Source organism: Lates calcarifer, unplaced genomic scaffold (genome assembly GCF_001640805.2).
Source record: "Lates calcarifer isolate ASB-BC8 unplaced genomic scaffold, TLL_Latcal_v3 _unitig_1912_quiver_963, whole genome shotgun sequence".
In the NCBI taxonomy this organism is placed as follows: Eukaryota; Metazoa; Chordata; class Actinopteri; family Centropomidae; genus Lates; species Lates calcarifer.
In genome coordinates, this window is record NW_026115842.1 from 1 (window position 1) to 24,815 (window position 24,815).

The 24,815-nt window shown below is 41.4% G+C and overlaps 1 protein-coding gene and 1 long non-coding RNA gene across 2 annotated transcripts; both read right to left on the reverse strand.

The window, feature by feature from the left end:
- Positions 1-14,840: 14,840 nt before the first annotated feature.
- Positions 14,841-17,479, reverse strand: LOC108891280 (uncharacterized). The gene has a single exon (XM_018688390.2). The coding sequence runs from the start codon at positions 17,469-17,471 to the stop codon at positions 15,471-15,473; it is 2,001 nt and encodes a 666-aa protein (XP_018543906.1). The 5' UTR covers positions 17,472-17,479; the 3' UTR covers positions 14,841-15,470.
- Positions 17,480-17,610: 131 nt separating this feature from the next.
- On the reverse strand, positions 17,611-23,724 carry LOC127139626 (uncharacterized). Its single transcript, XR_007809877.1, has 3 exons — positions 23,476-23,724; positions 19,180-19,240; positions 17,611-17,835 (listed from the first exon to the last, which is right to left on the reverse strand). It is a non-coding gene; the product is annotated as an uncharacterized LOC127139626 (long non-coding RNA).
- Between the last annotated feature and the right edge of the window lie 1,091 nt (positions 23,725-24,815).

Consider the following 24,815-nt stretch of genomic DNA (forward strand, 5'->3'; position numbering starts at 1 on the left):
ACTAAGATTATCACCATCATATAAAACATCCTCTATCAATATCACAGATTACAATATAATAAACAAAATCCAATACTATGTGAATATATATATAAAAGAAAACATAGAATATGTCACACAACAGCTCCTCAGCAGCGTATCGATGATGTGTTGACTCTGGATATTGTATCACAGTGTCCTTGTTTTAGAGTCCTCCAGTCCATTCTTACTGTCCATATTTGAGTATCTGAATCCCTTCAGCACATAGGGATCCTCGAAGAATCAAACACCCTCACAGTGGTCTTTTCCCCCAGTATTGTTCTGGAAGAAAACACCAACCAGTATCTTTTGCAAAACAACAGATGTACATTGAAATATCAAATACAGAATACAACCTATAAATAAATGTGAAATTCACAATATCATATCATTCCAAATTATAAATCACATTTTCTATTTCCCTCCTTTGACATATCACTCTATAGTGAAAGACTAAAACAATAAAAATATCAAAATTATAATGAGATTAAATATTCAAAATGGATATGTCTCCAACAGTTCACCTTTTATCACTACTTTTTCATCACCATCTGTGTCAATCCCCTGTAACAACGGCATCTGAACTTGTTCTCCAGGCATTACAACTCCAACCCATCTCAATATCATAGCCTTCGCAAAGGTCAACAACAATGTACAAAAACAAAACATCACACTCAATGATAAAAGAACTGCCACCAAAATCTGGACTAACACTGCTCCCAGCGTCCTAATTTCTCCTGCAACCAAGCATTCACAGACCATCCAGCTCCCTCTGATGGACCAAACGCATCTCTTATACGCTTCAATATCAGGAATCAAAGTATAGCAGGCATCCCCAGTTAAATTCAAAGCCACACATAGGCCACCTTGTTTGGCCAAAATATAATCTAGAGCCATGTCATGTTTCAGCAACATCAATCTGTGACTCCTCTGGGTATTTGACAAGTAGTTAAAACCCCTGATGGTTTCATTTGCAAAGCCCTGTAGGGTGTAGGTATATTATCAATGTGATCTGCCAAAAATACCACACCATACCATGGAAATAATCCTATGCCCCACTTCTCACCTAAACTTATCCTCCAATGTTACGACTCCAGATTGTGAAATTGCGCCAATTCCCTTTTCGTTCTGCTTCCAGAAGTAGCATCTGATTGAACTTCATCAGGTGCTTTTCCCTTCTGGACAGTAAGAACTTCATATGGGAGTTTCAATGTTGCCATAAAACAGCATCCTGTCCACCCATACGGTAGAAATATATATGCCTTATCATCACAAACCCACCAGATATCCTTGAAATTTCCAATAGTCACGTTTCCAGGCAAGATTTGATTCTGTACCATCACCATCCTACTCTGTTTGTGACGTGGTATGTGAAAAATCACCTTATACAAATTATCACCAGGCTTATGTTCATGCTTACCCAAATCCATCATATACTCATCACAATCTGATATTCCAACAAACATTCCAGGCCCACTATAAGTATTATTTGAACAAAAACAACTTTTAGCCCTAACAGATGTTACTTCCATTGGCATCTGGAACCTCTGTTATCATATTTTCATGCTGATCAAGTAAATTCACATATGGTAATTCCCCCTAACCAAGAACAATAAAATCTAGGCTTAAAGAAATTCACCGACAAAGCCATCATTGTATTTCTTGCTGATTGCTGCTGATACAACAGCCACGATAATGCAGAAGATTGACAAACAGTGGTTAACGGCTCTGGCGCGGTTTCTAAAATTGAAGGCGAATGTGCCTGGTGCTGGAATCTTCATTATACATGGGCAATTAAATTTCTTAACCGATCTTACAGAATGAGTTACCTGCTGGAACCATAGGTTCTTACCTGCCCATGAATCTGCAATTCGTAGTCTCGAAGAATCAAAACCATATGCTTTCCACTTAATCTCTCTCTTCTGTAATGCACGATATTGATCAGTCATGTCATCTGGTGTCCAATCAAAAAAGTCATTTTCCTCATTGGAAACAGTTCTCTGATCTGTCACAGATAAACCTACATCATTCTCCTCCACCATCTGTTCTCTAATTTCAAAAATCTCATTACTACTGTTTACACTAGGCTTTGTCTTAAATATAGGGTTCTGGGTTACATTTACCACCTCTCTAAATTTCAAAGATATATCGGGTGTCTGTGTCATATTTATGAGTTTCATAGATGTCAAAAATGTTGTCGCTAGTGTAATATTTGTCCCCTTCGAAGTCATTTCTAAAGTAGTAGCCTGGGTTGATACATTAACTCCTTTCCTGAGCTAAAGGAGCAACTTTCATCTGTACACTATTTACCCTTGGAGTAGTTACCGTGGTGGATTCTTCCTGAACCCCTCTAACAACCATGGAAACTCCAACAGGACTCAGGTCTTTTATCATAAGTATTACCTTACGAGTTATATATCCTTCTATACAATAATTTTGAAATGGAACAAAATTAAACTCTGGCTCCAAATAAGTACATGTGTATTCCCCTTGATCTTCCAAGTAACATTGCACAAAATAAGTGAACAATCACCCACAACTTTTAACCACTTCATATCATTATACAACAAATACTTCCTTTGATCCCGAGGCACAATATCAACTTCAGGTCCTGCCAACAACACATCTTCACCACAACTATTTTTCCATTTAGGAGGATTAGTACCACCAACATTCCATCTCCCACACTGACAAGGAAGGTGGGCTACTCTTCCTAAATTAACCCTAACTATAATCTTCAAAGGAGTTGGCATCACAGAGATTATCTGAGGTGACACTGTAGTTAAATGTGATACATTTATACCTTCGGTAACCTTTAACACTGAAAGGGTAGATGTACTTTCCATTTTTCCAACTTTCGGCTGGAGAGTTGATGCCATTGTTATCAATTCTTTTGTTTCCTCTACAACTTGAGGAAACTCCATTCTCTTACTGTCATCTATTACCTCTAGAGTCACTATACTAACTCTAAGTCCCTCACTCTCAAACCTCGGATCATAAAAAGAACACCTATAATCACCTTGATCTCTCCTGGAGTCACAGCCCTTTGCAACCTTTGGCGCTTCACAATCCACTGAAACAGACTCTGCTGTTTCTGGGACATATTGAAAATCAATGTCAAAAAAGCTTCTCTCCTGTCCATTAACTGCAGAGTCACCTCCGGCATCATCAATAATGTGCACATGATCATCAACGTTGTCCCCAACATGGACAATTTCCCCTTCTGGGTTTTGACTCTGGAGATTTTCATGCATTTCTTCTGCATGTTCTCCCACATTTTCCTCCCACTCTCTTGAGCCTCCAACATCTCGGCTCTGTGAGTGTGGCGCCTCTTCTCTTGGTACTTTAACACAATGGGATAAATGATACCACGTTGGTGACCCTTTAACCTGGACCGCAGTTCCAGTACTGCAAACAACTTTAAATGGTCCTTCACGGCGTTCGTTGGACCACTTCCTCCTAAACACCTTCAAGAACACCTTATCTGCAGGTTGCACTGTGCTCCTCTTTTGCTTATCGAGCCTCTCCTGCACCTCCTCTTTTCTTTGCCTGTCAGAAACATATGTGGATATTCTTTTATGCAGATTAGCCATATATGTAATATAAGCTCGCATTTCATCTTCCAAAAGGGCCAAACTCGGACCCTTTCCACTTATATGCAAACAAGGCATTGGCATCCATCTTCCTGTAACCAACTCATGAGGTGTCATATGCAAATCACGCAGCTCACTCGAGCGACACACCATTAACACCAACGGAAGTGCTGCTACCCAATTTAAACCTGTGTGCTGACAAATTTTAACAATGCGGTTCTTCAGAATACCATTCATTTTTTCACAAATCCCTTGGCTTTTTTGGATGAAAGACTGCTCCAAGACGTTGTTTAATTCCCAGTTTTTGTAAAATCAATTTCACCGTCTTATCCACGAACTCTTTCCCATTATCTGAGGATATCCGATCTGGAAGTCCCCACCTGCTTATGACCTCTCTACACAAGAACTTGGCAACAGACTGAGCATCCTTCCGCTTGATTGGACAGGCTTCTGGCCATCGCGAAAATCTGTCCACAACTACTAACATGTATCTCTTTCCTTCAACTGGTTTTATCATGTCAACAATGTCTACGACCAACTCACGCATAGGACCCCTTGGAGTTGGAATATAACCAGGAGGAACCATCACACCTCTCCGAACATTATTTTTCAGACAGATTGTACACCTGCTTATGACATAATCAATCTGTTCAAGCAAGCATGGTGCCCAAAAACCATATTCCTTTGTGATCTTTCTCCTAACTTTCCCCCTTGCAACATGAGCTAACCCATGTGCTTCCTGAATCATCAACCCTAACAGGTCTGGAGGTGCGATTATCAGCCCCTCATGATTTCTCCAAAGACCAGTAGAATCTCGAGTGGCACCTCGGTCTAGCCATAACTGTTTATCAATTTCCGGTGCAGCTTCCTGCATTGAAATCATATCCCTAGGCGTGATTTTATCTTCCAGATCCACTTCATGAGTGACCAGGAAAACTTTACCCAATTTGTCTGCTCCCGTGACTGCTTTCGCTGCTTCATCATAGCATGCAACAGTTTCATTATTTGAGCGTGATGCTGTATCGGAGAACCATCCGTCTTCTTAAACCCTTGGCTCTTCCACACTGCCCCAAACAAGTGACACACATTATGTGCATATGCAGAATTGGTATATATTGTCACTCGCTTGCCTTCCGCCAACAAACACGCTTCAGTCAACCCTGCAAGCTGAGCAGATGCAGGCTGTGTTACTACTTCAGCCTTCTCTACAATAAATCCACTTCCTTGGATTCCTCTGTAACACAGTGGAAGCCCCAGTTCTACCTCTGAGTAAGCTGTAGAATAGTAAGAACTAGGCTGGGGACTTGCTCCTGTAGCTGTTGGCTGACAAAGAACTGCGCATGCATATTTACCTCCTGTCGAAGTGGACACATAGAACAAAAAATTCTTAGAATAGTCTGGAAGCGTTAATGCTGGAGCCTCCTGTAACCTCTGTTTAATCGTCTCTAATGCCAAAAGGCCACCCGATGTCCAGGTAAGATTACAATGAAGTTGAGCATTCCCAGTATCTTTAATCATAGCTCTCAAAGGCCCTGTTAAACTAGCATAATCCTCAATCCAAGATGAGGAATAACCAGCAATACCAAGAAATGTCATCATCTCTCTGACTGTTCTGGGTTTTGGAGCCTTACGAACAGCCTCTAACTGACTGTCAGAAATACTTCTGTGTCCCTGCGTTATTGTCCGACCCAAATAAACTACTTTCTCCTGACAATACTGCAGTTTCCTCTGAGAGACCTTATGTCCCTTTTCTGCCAATATCTGTAACAATTTGATTGAGTTCCTATGACATGTTTCCTCATCTGGTGAACAAATGATAATGTCATCCACATATTGAACAACAGTACTTTGTAATACCTGATCTATTCCTGCCAAATCATCCTTCAATTCTTTATTAAAGATATGAGGACTATGTTTGAATCCTTGTGGCAACCTCTTGTATAAAATTGTCCCTTGTATGTGAACCCAAATAAACCTCTTCCAGATGGCAAGATTCCCTTTTACTGGTAGAAAAACAGCTTTCTCTGTCTCTGCCATCATTTCTCCTATATGCTTCTGCTCATACTCCTCAGACACCAACAAAGTCACATGTGACACACTCTTCTCGATGTCAAACTTTCTATCCAAATAATCATCTCTGTTTATCTTCATAGCTGCTCCTTGTGGTCCCAAAATTATACAGCACGAGCTGAGTTGAACTTTCTTTGGTTGATGACTCAACCATTCCTCTGAGTCCGACTGAGCAGCATTCTTAAAATACTTGAGCGTGCAGTGAAATGGATACTCCAGAGACTTCGCATCAGGCATAAAGTTCTCCCATACCTTTACTGGCTCCAAAAAATCTGCACTAAGATTTCCAATCCAAAATACTGAAGAAGCTTCAGTTTCCATTGTCATCAATAATTGGGGAACCACATCATTTGGCACTTCCACCAGACAGCCGTCGGTGTGCACTTTATTGTACAGTTCAGTCTACACAAAGCATCTCTTCCCAACAATGCGATAGGTGTATGTTCTGATACCAATATGGGTATTGTAGTCTTCTGGTTTTTGTAGCAGAGCTCAATTGGTGCCATGAGAGGAATTAGCTGTTTCACTCCCTCAAACACGATTGTCCGAATCAATTGACTGGACATGGGGAGATGTATAGCATCTTCAGGCCGAATACAGGTAAAAGCAGCTCCGCTATCTGCCATCACTTCCAATGGTCGATTATTTACTTTCACCTCTATTGTTGGATCTCTCTCCGGCCCTGATGATACCAGCTGACACCCCCCGCTCGGGTCCTCTGGGCACCTCTAGAATCCTGTTTCTGGGCCCCTATACGGGTTCACCGTTCCCACAGGTGGTCTTGATTGGCCCCTGTATCATCCTCTGAAGTTTCCTCTGAAATTTCCTCTGAAGTCTCCTCCTGGTCTATTGCACTCACGGGCAAAATGGCCAGGCTGTCCACACTTATAACATACTTCTAAAAACTGCTGAAAGTTTGAATTAATCCTTCCTCCTCTTCCTCTTCCTAGATTTCCTCGACCTCTTCCTCTCCAGGTCTGCACTTGACCAAAGGCTGGCTGTGGACAGGAGACAGCTGGAACCACCAATGGTGGCTGAGACGATTGAAGCTGGACCTGATTAGACTGTGGTTGCGGTGCAGGTTGATTCCGCGGAGTCTGACTCTGTATCACTAGAGCCTGCTTCTTCTCCTTCTTCTTATCATCCACCAGCTGTATTTGATTAAGTTTTCTAAGGATCTCTTGATCCTGCTCTTTCTGATCATGTTCCTTTTTCCTATATAGCTCCACTTGATGGGCTATATGATCTGTATAAACACCCTTTGTCATACTTCCAAGACCAACCACCTCTAACAATTTGCTCCTCACTGGTAAAGGCAACCCCTTCTGTATTTTAGCCCGCAAAATTGACTGCTCCATTTGATTCAAATCCGGATCATTTCCTGTAACATTTCTCCACACTTGATGGGCTCTCGACACATAGGCCTTTGGGTTTTTTTCCTGTCCCAATGGCTCAATAAGAATATTGTCAGGATGTACATTTGTCAGAAATGTGTCTCTCAACGCTCTCCACACTCGACCTCTACTTGCAGCAAACAACTCCAGATCATTCACAGCAGTCCCTATATATCGGTCAAGTCCAGCTTTCTGTAGAATCTCTTCCATAGCTGGAACCCCAAGTAGATTAGCCAAAAGTCTCTTAATATCTCCCATGGCAGCTTGTGTTCCCACCATAATCTCTTCCAACTTTGAGATCCAAGGATGTGCTCCATCTTGAAGAACAGGTAACTTCTCAAGTATATCTGACATATCTGTATTCTGCCAAGGCTTGTACTCCAAATTCTGTCCTCGGACAACCACTGGACACATTTTCCCTATTCTTAGGCGCAGTGCATATCTCCCACCTGATTTTCGGGAGTCTTTTTTCCGCAAATTTTTCTTCTGTATCTGCAACCACTTTAATTCATCCTGCCATACTTTCTGGTCTTCTGGTTTAGACGATTCATGCAAATACGAAAGGCATTGGTTCATACTTTTCTCAACCTCTTGTAAGGCCGTCTGTCTCTCCTCTTCTATTCCAGTGCTAGTTGCCACAGGAAAACACCTCTTGAAGATGAAGGAATCTGATCCTCCCAATCACTGTCTCCATTCTCACTTTCGCTAGAGCTATCATCTTCTGAGTCCTCTGTCCTCCATGTTTTATCTCCTCTCCTTTCCGCTCTAGCCAACATCCTCCTGACTTTAGGATCATATCCACCCACAATCTCTTCCGAATCACTCTGATCATCCTTAGCTCCCAAACGTATTGTTTTTCTCTTACTTTCAGAGCTTGGATACATCGTTAGAGTTGTTTCTGCTTGTCCCACTTCTATTACTCGATCATTTTCATCTTTGATTTGATAATTATCCCCCTGAGTGATCACTGGAAGCTGGGGATAAACTTCCTCAAACTTCACCTTCTTCTCATAAGGTGGGGGTTTCTTCATTGAGTCCACATGTGAGAAAGGTGCATTAATTTCTTTTGCAGCTTTTATCAATTTCTGTCCCTCATTTTCAAACAACTGGAGAACACTAAGCTCCACTTGCCTCTTTTCCTTTACGTTTTTCCCCTTTTTTGCCCTTCTTTTGTTCCGCCTTATATATGGACACAAGCACATGCATTATTTTAATTACATCTGGGTTAAGAGTTCCTTCCACTGGCCATGGCTGATCAATTTCAGGCCAGCGCTTATGCCACTTCTCCGATATCTTTGCGATACCTTTAATTAAAGGATTATTCTTCTGTAATACATCAACAGGAGTAATTACTTTCGGAATTTTAATATCCTTTGTAATAGCTCATTGTAATAGCTCCTTTAATTGTACATTAAAACTAATTACTTAAGCTATTTAAAAATATTTGACTTATTTCTCAGTTTTTATTTTATTTTATTTTATTTTTATAGGTCACTATTTTACCACAATCAATAAATTTGCCAACTCCAAAAGAACCAAAAACTCATCAATATCAACAGTGAAATCACAACACTAAGTCCACATATGATATCAACTAAACACACAATCAATCTACCAAATCATATGTAAAGTTTCTTCAAATACTCCTACAAGGGACCAACTATCACCAAGTGTGTTCCTGTTTTCAATAAACAATCACCTCAAATCACCAAAAGTCTCAGTATTCAATCCCCAGCACCACTCAAATCAGAATAAACCATGCGCAGACAATAAACCTCACATTTGCCACTCTGCATTCAACAGTATTTTGTTATGGTTTGGCTTAGTTTGTCTTTGTGTTGTGTTTTTCTTTTTGTGTTTTCTCTCTGTTCCCCGTCCCCTTTTTCTGTTCTGTTGCAGAGCTTGTGTGTGGCAGGGGGTGTGGCTGTCTCCTCCTGTTGGCTGTTTATGCACACCTGTTTCCACTCGCCCGGGCCTTCACTACTGCTCTCTGCCAGAGTATTCCTTGCTCCTACTCCGCGCAAAACGTCCCTTAAAAAAAGGCTCATAAATTATATTCAAAATGTCCCCCTAAAAGGCTCATGACTTTTAGCAGTAACAAAAGTCCCCTCAAAAGAGGCTCATGTGTTTCAACAATAGCAAGAACGTCTTCTTGAAGAAGGCTCATACATTTTAACAGTAAAGGAACGTCTTCTTGAAAAGAAGCTCATAGGTTTTAATCATAAAAAATGTCCTCTCTTAAGAAGCTTTTATCCATGTAAGACAAAATATCTTTCCTTATACATTACCATATCTCCTATTTTCCACCACAACCTATATGTGCCTATTCAATGTAAAGTCTATCTCCTTAACATAAACCCCATAAACCATCCCATGCTGCAGCCTTTCACACACAGCTAAGACACAGTTGAGACAGCACACACACACACACACACACACAGAAACTGCTCACTCTACAGAGTCACCACAGAGATTCACAAACCACACAGCAAAATTAACTTCATCCCAGAACACAAACAACATCCAATCCTAAATTCTCAAAATCTGCTCATTCATACTTTATCCAATAGTATGCTTTTCCTGCCGCTCCTTTTTCTCTTATTTTCCTTCTAAATTTATGCTACCTTATGAGGTGTAGATATTCAATGAGAGGCTGCTTCAGACACTGTTCGTCAACTAGTGTTCGAGTGGGAACTTACAATTGAATTTTCAAGGAGCTTTATTGTCATTCCAACACATGTGAAGATGAGATGAAATGAAATAGGTTACTCTGGTCCCGGTGCAAGCCAATTACAGAAAGTAAAAGTGTAAAAATACAATAAGAATAACTAAGAATAAAATAGAATATATAAATATAAACTGAGAAGTAATATAAATATAGAAAATTCACAGTATAAGTATAAACACTATACTAAGTATAAGATGAATGGAAATAAAATGAAATGAAATGAAATGACACAACAACAATATCCAAAAGTGTAGGATTTAAAGTGACAGCTGTGCATTGTGCAATGTCCAGTGTTCAGATTAGTGCAAAGGATGTGTTGTCTGTGGGTGTTGGGGGGGGCTACAGGGGTCCTCCAGAATTCAACAGTCTCACAGCTTCCGGGAAGAAGCTGTTCCTCAGTCTGGAGGTCCTGCTCTTAATGCTCCGTAGCCTCCTGCCTGAGGGGAGAGGGGAAAACAGAGCGTGTGCGGGGTGAGTGGGGTCCTTCAGGATGCAGGCGGCCTGTTTCCTGCATCTGGCGGTGTAGATGTCCGTGGTGGTGGTGGAAAGGCTGCGTCCCACAGTCCTCTGTGCAGCTTTCACCACCCTGTGCAGAGCTCTCTTCTCTGCCGCCAAGCAGCTGCCGTGCCACATGATGATGCAGGAGGACAGGACACTCTCCACCACACATCTGTAGAAGGAGGTCAGGACTGAGCTCCCCAGTCTGGCGCGCCTCAGCCTCCTGAGGAAGTAGAAGTCACTCAATGTTTCAACGAATAGCTGCATGAGTTATAATAAGTGTATTACTGAGATAATCTCACATGGGCAAAAAAAGCCTAGATTTCTTCAGGTAAGGTTTCCTAAAGAACTGATCATCTGATCAAAAGAACTGATCATTTAAAGTATATAACATAGACTAGGTGTCATTAAATTATAGAGCAACTGCGATAAAACAGCCATGGTGAACTTTGAAAAATTTATACTAGAAAAGATGGATAAAAAATAACATTTATCTATGAAATATATCTATTATTGTTTACAATCAGTCTAATTTGCTTTAACTGTTAAATTAATATTTTTAAAATGTAGGTATTGACAAACGTGCAATTATTGTGGCATTTATTTATTTAAATATTTTACTGGCAATTTCAATTTGAGTCACCCAGTATTATAAAACAGCAAGTGTTTGTATCATATTGTAGGCTGTTTGGAGAGACTACATACGTAGTTGAATCTAAATGAGATTAAGCATTCAGAGCAGACTGGCCCCATCATTAGTTTTGCCCTGTGATTTTATATCATTTGAAGATGATTGCCTAAGAGCAGCAACACTCACAAGATGCCTGGGAGAGATGATGATCTCCAGCCTCTGTCTATAGTGGAAGACCAAGGTTTCCAAGGATTTGTGAGAGCTCTTGAACCAAAATATAAACTCCCAGGAAGAAAAAAACTGACAGAGACTCATCTTGTAAAGATGTTTGATGAATGCAAAGGCAAAGTAAGGGCATCTTTGCAAAATGCTTCTAGTGTTGTACTTACCACTGATATGTAGACTTCAGTGTCCACCTTTGGCATATTTGACTGTAACATGTCATCTCATTGAAAACTGGCAAATAAGGGAATTTGTTTTGGATACCCACACTTTCCATGGGCAGCCTACAGCAGATAATATCAGTTTAGCGCTTAAATACATCACAGAAGAATGGGGCATAACTGACAAGGTTGTTGCAGTTGTGACAGACAATGGTGCAAATATGGTTGCTGCAGGGCACAAGGCTGGATGGAGGCATCATCCATGTTTTGCACATATGCTGTAAAGTACAGTTTAAAAACTGTTCCGAACGTGGTGAAAGTGCTGGAGAAATGCAGTTGCGATCGTGTCCTTTTTTCACCACAGCACACAGACCACACAGAAGCTCAGGGGTATTCAACAATAGTTGAAAGTGGCAGAGCACAAGCTAATGCAGTCAGTAGATACTCACTGGAATCCAGTGTTTTACATGCTGAAGAAGCTCTGTGAGCAAAATGAAGCTGTGACCACAGCCCTCTGCCTTTTAGGGAGGAATGCATTGTGCTTAAATGAAGGAGAATTATCCCTCATCAAGCAAACAGTTGATGCACTTCGGCCATTTGAAGAAGTGACACGGGAAGTTTCAGCTGAAAAGTATGTTTCAGTCTCCAAAGTGATTTTGCTCGTGTCTCTTATTCACAGGGCTGTAGCAGCCTGTGAACGTCAAGGCAGCTTCCTTCCCACACAACTGGCACAGCAATGTCAGCGAAGGTTCAGGGGTATTGAGAGCATTCACTGTCCAGCTGCCAGCACATTTCTGGATGTTAGGTTTAAACATCTTGGTTTTTGAGACAAAGACAATGTGGAAGTAATGAAAAAACGTCTCCTCTCTGAAATGCAGGAAGTTTATCAGACAGGACAGGCAGCTCCCACTCTAGCCCCAAGCTCAACAGCTACTGTTAGCTCTACTTCAGGGTCTTCTAGTTCAGGGTCTTCTAGTTCAGGGTCTTCTACTTCAGGGCCTTCTACCTCAGGCCCAAACCAGAGTCCTGCCCCCTCAGGTTCAGCTGTATCAAAAGGAGGGATATGCACTGATTTTGACATGCAGGTTTTGTCAGGACAACATCACCGGTCAGCTGCCAGTGATGTGCTCTTTGAAGTATGTCGGTACTAGAGAGAGTCTGTTGAAAGGCAGGAGAGGTTCAGAGCAAAAACCAGAACAGACTAAAGGGGAAGACAGTAAATATGTTATTGTTCCTTAACAAAAACTTGTGAATGAGGGAAAGTGTCAATGTTGGATGCTTTTGTTGAAGTGTTATTTATGTTCAGTATTTTCATGTTAACATGTTCATGTAATGTGAATTAAGATACAAGTTTTCATTTTTATAATAGTTCTTGATAATTAAACAATAATTTATTTTAATGGTTTTATTATTTTACTTATTTTCTTTTTTTAGTGTTTGAAACACCATTTTCACATATTTTGTATGATTGTGTCCTCTGTTTGGTTCTTCTGTTGTTGTATTAGTTCGGCTATATTGCAAATGAGGCCGCTACCTCAACATACTTCAGAGTTTAAAATAAATAAATTACTCTGATGTCTTGTATTCTTTATGAAGCCATGATTTGAAATACACTACTTTTTTTAGATTTACGAGACACATTAGGTGTATTTGCACAAAGTATCCGTATCGGATCGGTATCGCTGATACCAGCCTGAATTTTACTCAGTATCGGATCAGAAAGGAAATCGGTGGTATTAAACATCAGTAGTTTAAATCTGTTTTCCACTTCCGTTTCTCCGCCTCTCTGGCTCCTCCCAGAATATGGTGAGCCACTGATAAATACAATAAATAGACTGTGTATAAATGAAGTCTCGGCTTTGAGTCGGTTTTATCTTGAATTTTACTCAGACAAGATAATAACAACAAAAGTAAATGAAACATGTATCTAATTAGATATGTTCACCTGGAGAACAGCCAGTGCCTGTTGGTAACATCTGGGTGAGGGATCTATTAATTTATTTTTCATCTTTATTTTCCAGTCTTCCCCTGAGGAGTCGCCACCTTCTCGTGGTCCGGGGGTTTGACCCTCAGTGACCCCAGGAGCTCTTCTAGCAGCAGCTCAGTCTTCAGGTGGGACACCTGAGCCGGACAGGTCGTAGGGTCGAGGCCTGACAAAGTGCGACCCACGTCTCCAGGTCGGGGGTTGGATACATCGCTGGTAACACAGTTCAACAGAGAAAACAGTGTCACAGGCAGAAAGCTGCTGCTGTAGCAGATGTGTAGCCATGATGCTCCGTTCACAGCTCTGACTGCCCCCTCATACATGCCTGCATAGAAGCAGCTCTGCAGCAAAAAGCTCTGCCAGCTGAAACTACAGAGCAAGTTCAGACAACACATTCGTTCTAAGACCAGTCACATGTAATGTAGCTGCTAAAGTTCATGGCCTGTGTAGATTTTATCTTTGTGTAGTTTTATTTGTGTGAAGTTGTATTAGTTACCAGTTTTCTGTTGTATGGCTTTGTATTTACAGGTAAGATTGAAAATGTGTGTGTGGTATTTTACACACCGTAAAGCTCTGTCGGCTGAAAACTTTACATTATGTACTAAGGTTTAAGGCAGTACATTTGTTCTTATCCTTGAAGAAATCGTTGGAATAGAGACTCTGTGTGGGTTAATAAGAGTCAAACTAGTGATGAATTCATTATGACCTGACTGTAGAATAGGGAACATATTCTGAATTACAGAGACTTAATTCAGACTTATCACTGTTAACACATGTTTAGTTATGTAAGAACAGACCATATTCATCAAGTGTTCATAAGGGAGAATGACTGTTCTCATAAGGTCCATACTGAGCATATTCAGATCAGAATTCATGTACAACAACTCTTTACCATGAATGAGCAGTAATTATGTATATATATCTCATCTTGTCTCACTGTGTCATCAAGTGTTTCCTCTGCTCTCACACCTTTAAGGTTAAAGATCTTCTCACATGCTGATGACAGTTGTTCTAAAATGAGAAATGTGCAGCAACTAATATTCCAGCTGACACATGAACTGAATATATAAAAGTCACTGAACACTGGTGACGTGTAGCACATCTCATTGTTCTGTCAAGGATGAAGAGACTTGTTAAGAACAGATGAGTCTCCATCATGGTCGTACCTACGCTGACAACAGCATCTCCTCGTTTTATAAAACAGATGTTAGTGAGAAATTCAATCATCTCAACTCAGTCATTATTATTATCTTAAATATATGTGTTCTAAGAACTGTGACGTGCTAAAGATATTCAGCTGCCAGTCTGTAGCATTTGGTACTGTGCATTGGAGGGGTGATGTCATCTCTTAACCATGTACTCCATTACTTTGCTGGATTACTAGAACGACAACAAGAGGTCAGGATTGATCCAGCGTCCCTCATCATGGTATCTACTTGTAGATTAGTGTTTCTAACATCAGGGAGTTGTTGAAAAGTATCAGACAATCGTTGAAGAAGCTTTGGATCAGTGGAGTGACAGAACCAATAAGATAAACATGATTCTGTCTTTTCAGTAGATCAAGAGGATCTACTTAGTTTTATTGAGCACAGCAAGCAGAGTACAAAGTCTCATCCAGAGTCAAGTGTGACTGAAATGTAACAGATTACATGCAGCTAAAGTAAAGGTTAAATACATCTGAAAAAAGAGAAGAAAACCAAAAACTATTACATTTCCATTTCAAGGAGAAATGACTTTGTTGAACAGAAAGGACGACTTGAAATAAATGATTCTTCTCTAAAATGAGTGAGTGCTGAAGATGTGCAGCCAGTCTGTGACAGAGAAAACCTGATGTTTTACAGCACACACATTAGATTTATCTCTGCACACACACACACACACACACACACACACATCTCTAGCTCTGATTATACTTCTCTGTATTACTTCATTCCCTCTCCCAAGTCAGACGTGCATTATATGAACACAATCATCAGACAGGATTTCTCTGGTTTATACTCAGGTTTACACTGTCTCACACTGATCACTATAAAACACAAGGAAACAGCAAAGTGGAAAAAACTTGACCCAACACCAGGAGGTGGACTTGCTAACACCCACATGTGAAGCTTCTGTATCATACTGTGATATACCATGGTTATCTAGATTCTGCAGTAAACAGTGAACCTGAATCAGTAGTAATCCTCTTCTTCTTTACTGAAGCCGGCCTGAACGATCTCTTTGATTCTCTCCGTCTCCTCAGGTTCAGCAGCAGGCAGAATGGCCTTCAGGTCACCCTCTATTTTCTTCATCCTGGCATCGGTCTGCCTCTCAAATTCTTTCTTGTTCTTCAGGACCAGCTGCAGAATCCCTCTCTGAGCATCGTCACAGGACTCCTGCAGCTTCAGACGCTCATGAAGGAACTCTGGTCTCTCCTTATCCATGGCCATGAGCTTACCCAGGCTGCTCACTCTGTCCATCAGGTACTTGTTGGACACTTCAGTGTAGGTCTCTGAGATCATGTGGACCAGGCTGACAATGTTGGAGGCTTCAAAGGCCTGTTTGTACAGGAGGTCTTTTACAAAGAGCTTCTCATTAATAAAATTGTGCATTGTCTTGCTGAGGCTGATTTTGACAATGTTGGAGACCATCTGGAAGAAGCGCACCATCTTCTCCCACTGCTCTTTGACTCTGCCCATGGCATCAAGACCTTTGACCAGCATTTTGATTTTGGTGTCAAAGTCGATCTCATTGAGTTTGCAGTTCTGCATTTCAACCAGGATGTCAGTCAGCTCTTTCTGATTCTTCTCCATGTTCTCCACACTCTTCTCATATGACTGCCGTACTTGACTGAGTTGTGCTTGGCTCTGCTCGATGGAGAAACGAGCATCCTCAGATGCTCTCTGACCGGCAGACTTTCCTCCTGAGCTGTTGTCTGCTTTGGACATCATTGGTGGTTTGGCGGTAAGAGCTGGAGTACCTGAAGCTGCTTTGCTCTTAGTGTCAAACACGAGGGCGCGATCATTCAACTTCTTAATGTCCTTTATCAGCTGTTTAGTTTTCTTCTCATCCCATGTCTGATCTGGAGTATATGTTGCCAGCTCCTCACAGATGGTGATGCCTCTTTTACAGAGTGACAGAGCTTTTTTGCACACATCTCCTGACATCTCCTCCAGGTCCTCAGAGATCCTTTTGAATTGTTCCTCAGTCCATTCGGTCTTCACGCTCTTATTCTTCTGATCATACAGGTCCTCCCAGTCTATTTCACTGCCACTGACAAGTTGTTTGAGAGATCCTGCAACCTTCAGAATCTCTGCAGACTTGCTGTACGCTGTCATTGGTGCAAACTCATCCACATTCTCACCAACATTCTTACCAACAGCTCCATCTCTGAAGGTGTGCATGAAAGCTGATGCACCTATAGGATCAGCCATTCGAAAAACACATCCATTCATAATTGCTGTCATCCCTGATGAGAGCAATTCCCACCCAGAGGGAAGAGAATTCATGGCTTTCTTGTAGGCATCTTGTGCTTCTTCCATCTGCTTTGACATGGCCTCCATCACTTTCTTGGATTGTTCACTCAGCTGTCTTGCACTCTGCTCCCTCAGTTTGTTTTCTTCCAGTTTCATCTTGACCTTTTCCATCTCTTCTCCATAAAAGTGTTCAGCATTGATACAAGCCTCCAACAGCTCCTGGATTAAATTGATAACATCAGTATACTTCTTTTCAACACTGTCTGCTAGTATCACGCACTCGTCTGCAATGGTTTGAATGTTTTCCAGTTGATTTGGCAGGAGAGCTTCAATTATTTTATCAGTGCTGTTGAAAAGAATGTTGACTGCAGCCTTCATGTAATCAGGAACTGTGCTCGTGTGAATGCGGATCTGATCCATGTTCTTGTGGGCCTCGTTGAATGCGTGCCAGCCTGAGTTACAGACCTGCATAAGACAGGCCCTGAAGGAGTCTGGGTACTTAATAAACTTGTAGCCACCTTTTGGGGGGTTCTTGTTGATGGAGAAGTCATCACAGTGGGAGATGAAGACGAGTTCCCCCATGATGGCGATAGAGAGGGGTGCAGGAGTCAGGTACTCCTCCCAGTTTGCATTGGCCTTCATCAGCATCTTGGTGGTTTCCCGCATCTCTGCTGCAGTAGTGAGACTTTGAGTGGTCTTTGTTATTTGTTTGTCCATGTTATTAACTGTTGAAAAAAGAAGAAACAGAGGATATTATGAATTTTTTGTACTCTGTTAATCAGCTTGTGGTGAGATTGTTTCAAACAGTATATAAATTATGTAGGGGGAGTGCTTAATTCTGATAAGAATTATTTTGAGGGAGTGGAGAATTAATAATAAAATATCAAAAATACATTAAAGAAAACAGAAAAACATGAAGCTCAGTTAGTTGATAGCAGAGCTGTTGATGGAGGTTTTTTTTAAAGATATCCCCACAGCTGTGATTACCTGTGGCACTGCTACTCATCCACTGTGATGTATGTTGTCATTGTAACAGATGTCAGGGACATTATGGCACAGCATCCAGTACTGCAGCTGTCAACTTATGGTTTTATGAGAGCACAAGACAAAATGAATTGGTTTTCAATAAAAATTAAAGCGTTGAACAGGCCCTCGCACCCTGTGGCAGCGGGGTCCGCGCAGGTCGTATGACGTGACCGCCAGACACAGAATGAATGTGTCAGAAGTCCCTTACTGCGTCCATCAGGTGGCGCTATGACTAAACCTGAATATAGATGTGTTCAAGCCATGACACTTACAGTGCATGCGGGAGTTATAACAACTTCCTGTTGCGAATTGCGAAGCATCAAAATTCGCCATGGCAACACAGCAAGGGCATCTTGCTATGACTTTTTGTGAATATTGACATGTGGGTGTGTTCATGTCGGGACCCTCATCATCACTGTGAAATTTGGGGCTGATTGAACAAAGCATGGCTGAGTTACAGCAACTTAAACGCAACTTCCTGTTTCATGGCGAGTCATCAAAATGTGAGGTGCCGCCACGGTCACACCCTTTAACATCAACAAAATCTTTTGATAACTTTTAATCACAAAGGCCTTGAGAGTATCCTGACCAAGTTTGAGGTCGATATGATAAAATCTGTAGGAGTTTGATCAAATACAATGTCCCCAAATGGCAAAAAATAATCAAAATTTGTGCGATAAAATCAAAATGGCCAACTTCCTGTAGGTTTGAGGCCATGATGTCAGAAGACTTTTTGGTGCATCTCAGCATGTTACATCATACCTCAGAATTTCGTTCAACTCGGACAAACTAAGCCCAATGGCAAGGGGGTTTGGATTTGTCCAGGGGGACGCTATGGAGCCATTTTATGGTGCCAATGAACGAGACCCCTGTCAGAGTCAGGGCCCTCAAAAATGCGATTTTAGTGTCATGAGAATAATAATAATTCCTACTATTACAATAGGGCCTTCGCACACTTCATACAAATGTACTTGCATCTGTAATGTTAGTAATTGAGCATCATTTCCACAAACCAGCAGGACTACATTGGACTACAGTTCTTCTTGACTGAAATTTAGACAAATGAAGACAACATTAATAACTGATATTTCCACACTTGTAAAACACAGATATTTTATTTGACCCTCAGTGTAAAACACCCCAGCATTTGTTTGGTAGATGTATAGAAATGAATGTATGGTAGTCTAGATGTGTTCAAGTGTTGCTGCTAGCCTGTCCTCAATGGTCAATAATGAACGATGCAGATGGTCACAATCATGTTCACTTAGAGGTCTGAAGTTGCTTTGAACACACAACAGTTGTATTCCCAGTGAATATTAGATTAGAAAATGCAGCAGTAACATGACCTTTGTTATAAACTATGCCCACCTGATACAAGCAGTATCATCAGTTCACTTACCTTTCCTGTTGTTGAGGGAGGCGAGACACTCTGCTTTAGCCGACAGGTTTGTGGTGAATTCCTGAAAACATGAGGAGTTTAAATACAGTTCTGGAGGACTAACTCCTCCCTCCAGGAAGGTAACATGATCAGGCAGATATGAGTTAGTGATTGTGTAATCAGCTGCCATGCTCATCTTGCAAGATATTCAAATACCAAGTTCTAAAGTGTTGACACCAATTTTGAGGAATAAAATGAAAATGAATTATAACATATTTATACATCTGAGGAGGCAGCACTGCAAATGATGTTTTTTGCATTAATGGGCAACAAATGGACAAATAGAGGACACATCTACACTGAAATAAACTGCAATTCTGAGATGACACAGTCTCAATAGAAGCACATCACCAGTATGTTTGGTTAACAATTAATTTATTTATATGATCAACTGTGCAACCAGGTGTGTGTGTGTGTGTGTGTGTGTGTGTGTGTGTGTGTGAAATTCTCTTACTGAAAAGCAAACTGATTCTCCTCTTTATCTGTATACACACATTTCATGTGTGCTGTAACACATGAAATGTGCACTCCTCAAGCATGAGACGCACAACAGTTGTATTTACATTGTATGTACATTATTTACATACACTGTTAATTACAGAGACTGAACACAACACTGTAGCTGACAAAGTGTCTAATCTGTCATCATGTGTCAGGATGGGTGAATGTGCAGGGCAGTGCAGTGCACTCATCTGATACCAGTATGTTGGACTTGGGCTAGTACTATCTTCTGATATGTGTAGGATAAAGTGATTTCTGTCATGTGTGATTACCAGTATCTGTCTGTCAGAGTGACAGTTTCCTCCAGCAGAGGAGCAAAACCTGTTCCCCATCAAGGACAGAGACTTGATGGGGCGAGGTGCCCTGTCAGCTCACTGACATATGGAAAAGTACTAAGCATGTGATATTTCATAAGGCACAATTATCAAATAACAATTATCATGAATCATACGAGAATTTCCAATACAATTTCATTCTATGCTCACTAGTTACCATTACTCAAATCACTATTATTCATTAACCTTAAGATTCAATTGGGATGATTCAAACAAGAATACATTACCAAGTTGATTAAAAATAGCATTGAGGAAATTTTTGTATGCAAATTACTCAAAGTTAGTATGAAAATTACTATTGAAGAATATTAAGTCACAACATTCTCTTTTATTCTGATCATTAGCTCAAATCATTATGAAAAATACAGTAAATCAGAGTTGATTTTCTTTTCTCATTAAATGCGTCATTGTTTCTTTCAAACAATTTCAGTGTCATCAAACTAAAATAGTGGGACCCAGTCCAGAGACCTGTGAGAGAGGTCACTCTGAGACAGGTCCAGGAACTGTCCCACAGAGTTTCTAACTACAGAAGCAATCAAAGCTTTAATGCACCGAACAACACAACAAATCAAAACTGCAATAACTACCCAGAAAACAAACATAGGTGTCAAAAGTTTCATTAGTGTCACTTTCCCATCCTCCCTCAGTCAGCCATGACCACAGGCTCCAGTGGTTGAAGTCAGAGTCTTGGCTCCTCTCTTCATGCAGCAAATCATTCAGATGTGAAACAACATGGAGTTCTTTCAGCGTCTCACTTTTCTCTGTGTGGAGAACATAATGAACATAATTAGCATGAAAATGGATGAGTGTGGAGAGTATAGTGATAGAGAATACAAACTTTCCCAAATAACATGTGTTGCATCACCCGGGGCAGAGGCCCTGATACAGATGTTACCCTGTACCCATCACTGGAGGGCATAAACAGCCGGGGGTTTTCCACCCCTGGGCGATTAAGGCTAACGATGTCAGTCAGGTTTAAAGGAGCCACGTATGCCACGTCATACATGAGCTCTTGTTCCCATGGTCCCACTTTACCCCACTACAGCCTGTACCCCTGTAACAGTCTGTCTGTCTGCATGGTGAAATTACCAGGAAATGGTCGCTGTCAGTGAAACAAACAGTACCTTGTTGAGCAGTGGGGTTTGTTGTCACAACAGATTGGTGGACTCCCTGTTGTGTTACATGTGTCATGGTCCTGAATCTAGCAGTTGAACCTCTGTGGTTCACAATGCTGTTGTTGTACTTCTTCAAGTTCTCAGTCAGGTCTCCCACAACTCTCTGTGTATAGGGAGCACTCAAGGTGAAGGCCACCATTACCTAGGACCTCTGAAACATTCAGTGGGCGTGGAGTCACAGGTATCGAAGCACCAACCTCTAGAGGAAGTTGTGTGCAGACATAGCAGCTCTTGTTGGTAATTTTCCTGGCTGCAGCCATGACTACTGCATACCATGAGTTTTCTTCAGGCTTTGTTGGGTTCTGAGTGAACTCAGGTAACAGTTCCCTCTTTAATCTGCGTGATGGTTTCTCAGTGTGGCTGCTGCTGGAATCACTGTGACCCTGTTCTTGGGCTGACTGAGGTGTAACTTCAGACAGGAGCAGGAATATGCTCCGCATTCCTCTGCATCTGCCAATAGTCGTTGGCATCATTCCATCAGCAGTGTGACCTAAACCCACCCCCGTAATCAGTGTGCTGCCTCTTCGTGAGTTTGAGAAACGTGTGGCCCTATTGATAATCCACACCCTTCTCTCCCTCGTGAACACAAGGCGTGGGAAGGTGTTGGCTCACTTACTGATGCTAATGCACGCTTGATGAGGTGTTCTCTCTGGGCTCAGGGACTTGTTTCCAGTGGCTGGCGTGGATCCAGGTTGCCCTTTCCGCGATCTTCACGCATGTTTCTGTGTTGAGGAGAATCTGGTACGCCCTGTTCCACCGGCACGCTTTCCAGTTCTTCCTCCTCAGGTCTCTCACCACGATCTAGTCACCTGGTTCCAAGTCGTGCAGTGTCTGTTTTGTGTCCTTTGGGAGAGCATCCTTTAGCTATTTGTGAATATCAGAAAGCACAGAGGACAGGTTTGCACAATAACACATTTCATCCTGGCACTGGTGAAGGGGAATGGTCTTTTAACAGGCCCAATCCCTGTCTCCATCAGCCGTGCAAAGAGGATCTTAAAAGGACTAAGGCTGTTCTTGGTTCCTCTTCTTCTATTGGTTTCTGTTCATTTTAAATGGAATTTTTAGAGAAGTTAAAGAACTTTGACTTTCAGTCATCATACCCCCTTTTGACACATGGTTCTTGCCATGTATCAACTTCACATAATGATGGAACAGGTATTTGGTTAAACAAGGTTTCCTTTGACTTTGTCAGTGAAAGAGCAGCCTGCTTTCTCTCTTACTGGGTGTTTCTGGCCTGTAATTCATGCAAATCAGCTGTGAGTATTAGTGGTGAGTTAGACAACGGTAAAGCATTGAAAAGTCAGTTTTTTGCTTGCAACTGCTTTTGCCACAGCATCCGCTCTGGCATTCACCTGTGAAACAAAATCACGATTGTTAGTGTGTACTTCACATTTGTAGATAGCAACCTGTGTGGGAAGGAGGACAGCGTCAAGGAGATCAGTATGGTGGGCAATGGGTTTTCCCAATGGATGTTAAGAAACTCCTATTGGCCTAAAGGCAGCCAAAATCATGCACCACTCCCCATACATATCTACTGTCTGTGTAGATATTGACTGTTTTGCCAATTTGCCAATTTACATGCTTCTGCCAATGCAACTAACTCTGCTGCCTGTGCAGAGTAATTTGAGGGGAGTGATTCAACCAAATACCAAGTTCTAAAGTGTCTGACACCAATTTTGAGGAATAAAATGAAAATGAATTATAACATATTTATACATCTGAGGAGGCAGCACTGCAAATGATGTTTTTTGGATTAATGGGCAACAAATGGACAAATAGAGGACACGTCTACACTGAAATAAACGATTCTGAGATGACACAGTCTCAATGGAAGCACATCACCAGTATGTTTGCTTAACAATTAATTTATTTATATGATCAACTGTGCAACCAGGTGTGTGTGTGTGTGTGTGTGAAATTCTCTTACTGAAAAGCAAACTGATTCTCCTCTTTATCTGTATACACACATTTCATGTGTGCTGTAACACATGAAATGTGCACTCCTCAAGCATGAGACGCACAACAGTTGTATTTACATTGTATGTACATTATTTACATACACTGTTAATTACAGAGACTGAACACAACACTGTAGCTGACAAAGTGTCTAATCTGTCATCATGTGTCAGGATGGCTGAATGTGCAGGGCAGTGCAGTGCACTCATCTGATACCAGTATGTTGGACTTGGGCTAGTACTATCTTCTGATATGTGTAGGATAAAGTGATTTCTGTCATGTGTGATTACCAGTATCTGTCTGTCAGAGTGACAGTTTCCTCCAGCAGAGGAGCAAAACCTGTTCTGTTCTGGGGAATCTGAGGCCTGTCTCCACCCAACTTTGCCTGTATAAAGGTTGAAAAGATAGAAGGGTTAGACGGGTGATGGCACTTGGAAACTCATTCTACACACAGGTCTCTTGAGTTCTAGTTTTTAAAGCAGATATTGCTGAATGACTGGTTGGCTGGTAGGAAACAAGCTTAGAAGCCACTGTGGTGGTACATCTGAATAAAATGCTGCAGAGGTTGAGTTGGGTTTGAAGAATGCTGGGTGAATGAAGAGCTGTGTGTGTGTGTGTGTGTGTGTGTGTGTGTGTGTGTGTGTGTGTGTGTGTGTGTGTGTGTGTGAAAGAGAGAGAGAGAGAGAATAAATGTGTGTGGTTCACAAATAAACCTCTGTACAGTATCACTTGAAGGTCAGATAACAGTTCAAAACAGTGTCACCTCTCGATAACTGCATTATTTCTATGTTGACGTGTTTTCTCCAATAAACAAACAATCAACAACAAATACGATTGTACTGGGAATACAGGCGTCCAATAAGAAACTCAAAGCAGTGAAGTAAATCCAACTGTGATGACTGAAATAAAACTGAGTACAGCTGTGATATCCAGTTTGCCTAAGTGCATGAACATCATGATCACGATTAGCTTTGAAAAGTGATGAGATTCTCCATGAACTGACCTGTTACTGCAGTCACAGGCTCTTTGCCAGTAACCAACCAAACACTGCAAAATATCATAATAATAAAGTATCAAACCTAAGTGTTCACTGAGAGTTGTCCTGGATTCACACTGGTGTGTGTTTAAGTCCACTGTTATTTCAGTGATGAAGCGTAACGTATGCTAGTCACGATGAACTAGTAGATATCTGGTTAGAGAGGGGTTTGGGGTTTTTTTTAGACTTTTTTGCACAGCAACATTTTCTTGGCAAACTGAACCAACATTGCAATGTTAGCAACACTTAGAAACTCAGAGCATTTGTCAGGAGCATGGGGTCATGGGTCAGGATGGGTGGGTCAGGATCATGGGTCAGGATGGGTGGATGTGCAGTGCAGTGCACTCATCTAATACCAGTATGTTGGACATATCCATCCATCCATTATCTATACCTTTTATCTGTTAAGGGTTGTGGGGGCTGGAGCCTATCCCGGCTGTCACAGGGCGAGAGGCGGGGTACACCCTGTACAGATTGACAGTCCATCGCAGGGCCAACACATAGAGACAAACAACCAGTCACACTCATATTCACACCTACTGGCAATTTAGAGTCACCAGTTAACCTAAGGGTCATGTCTTTGGACGGTGGGAG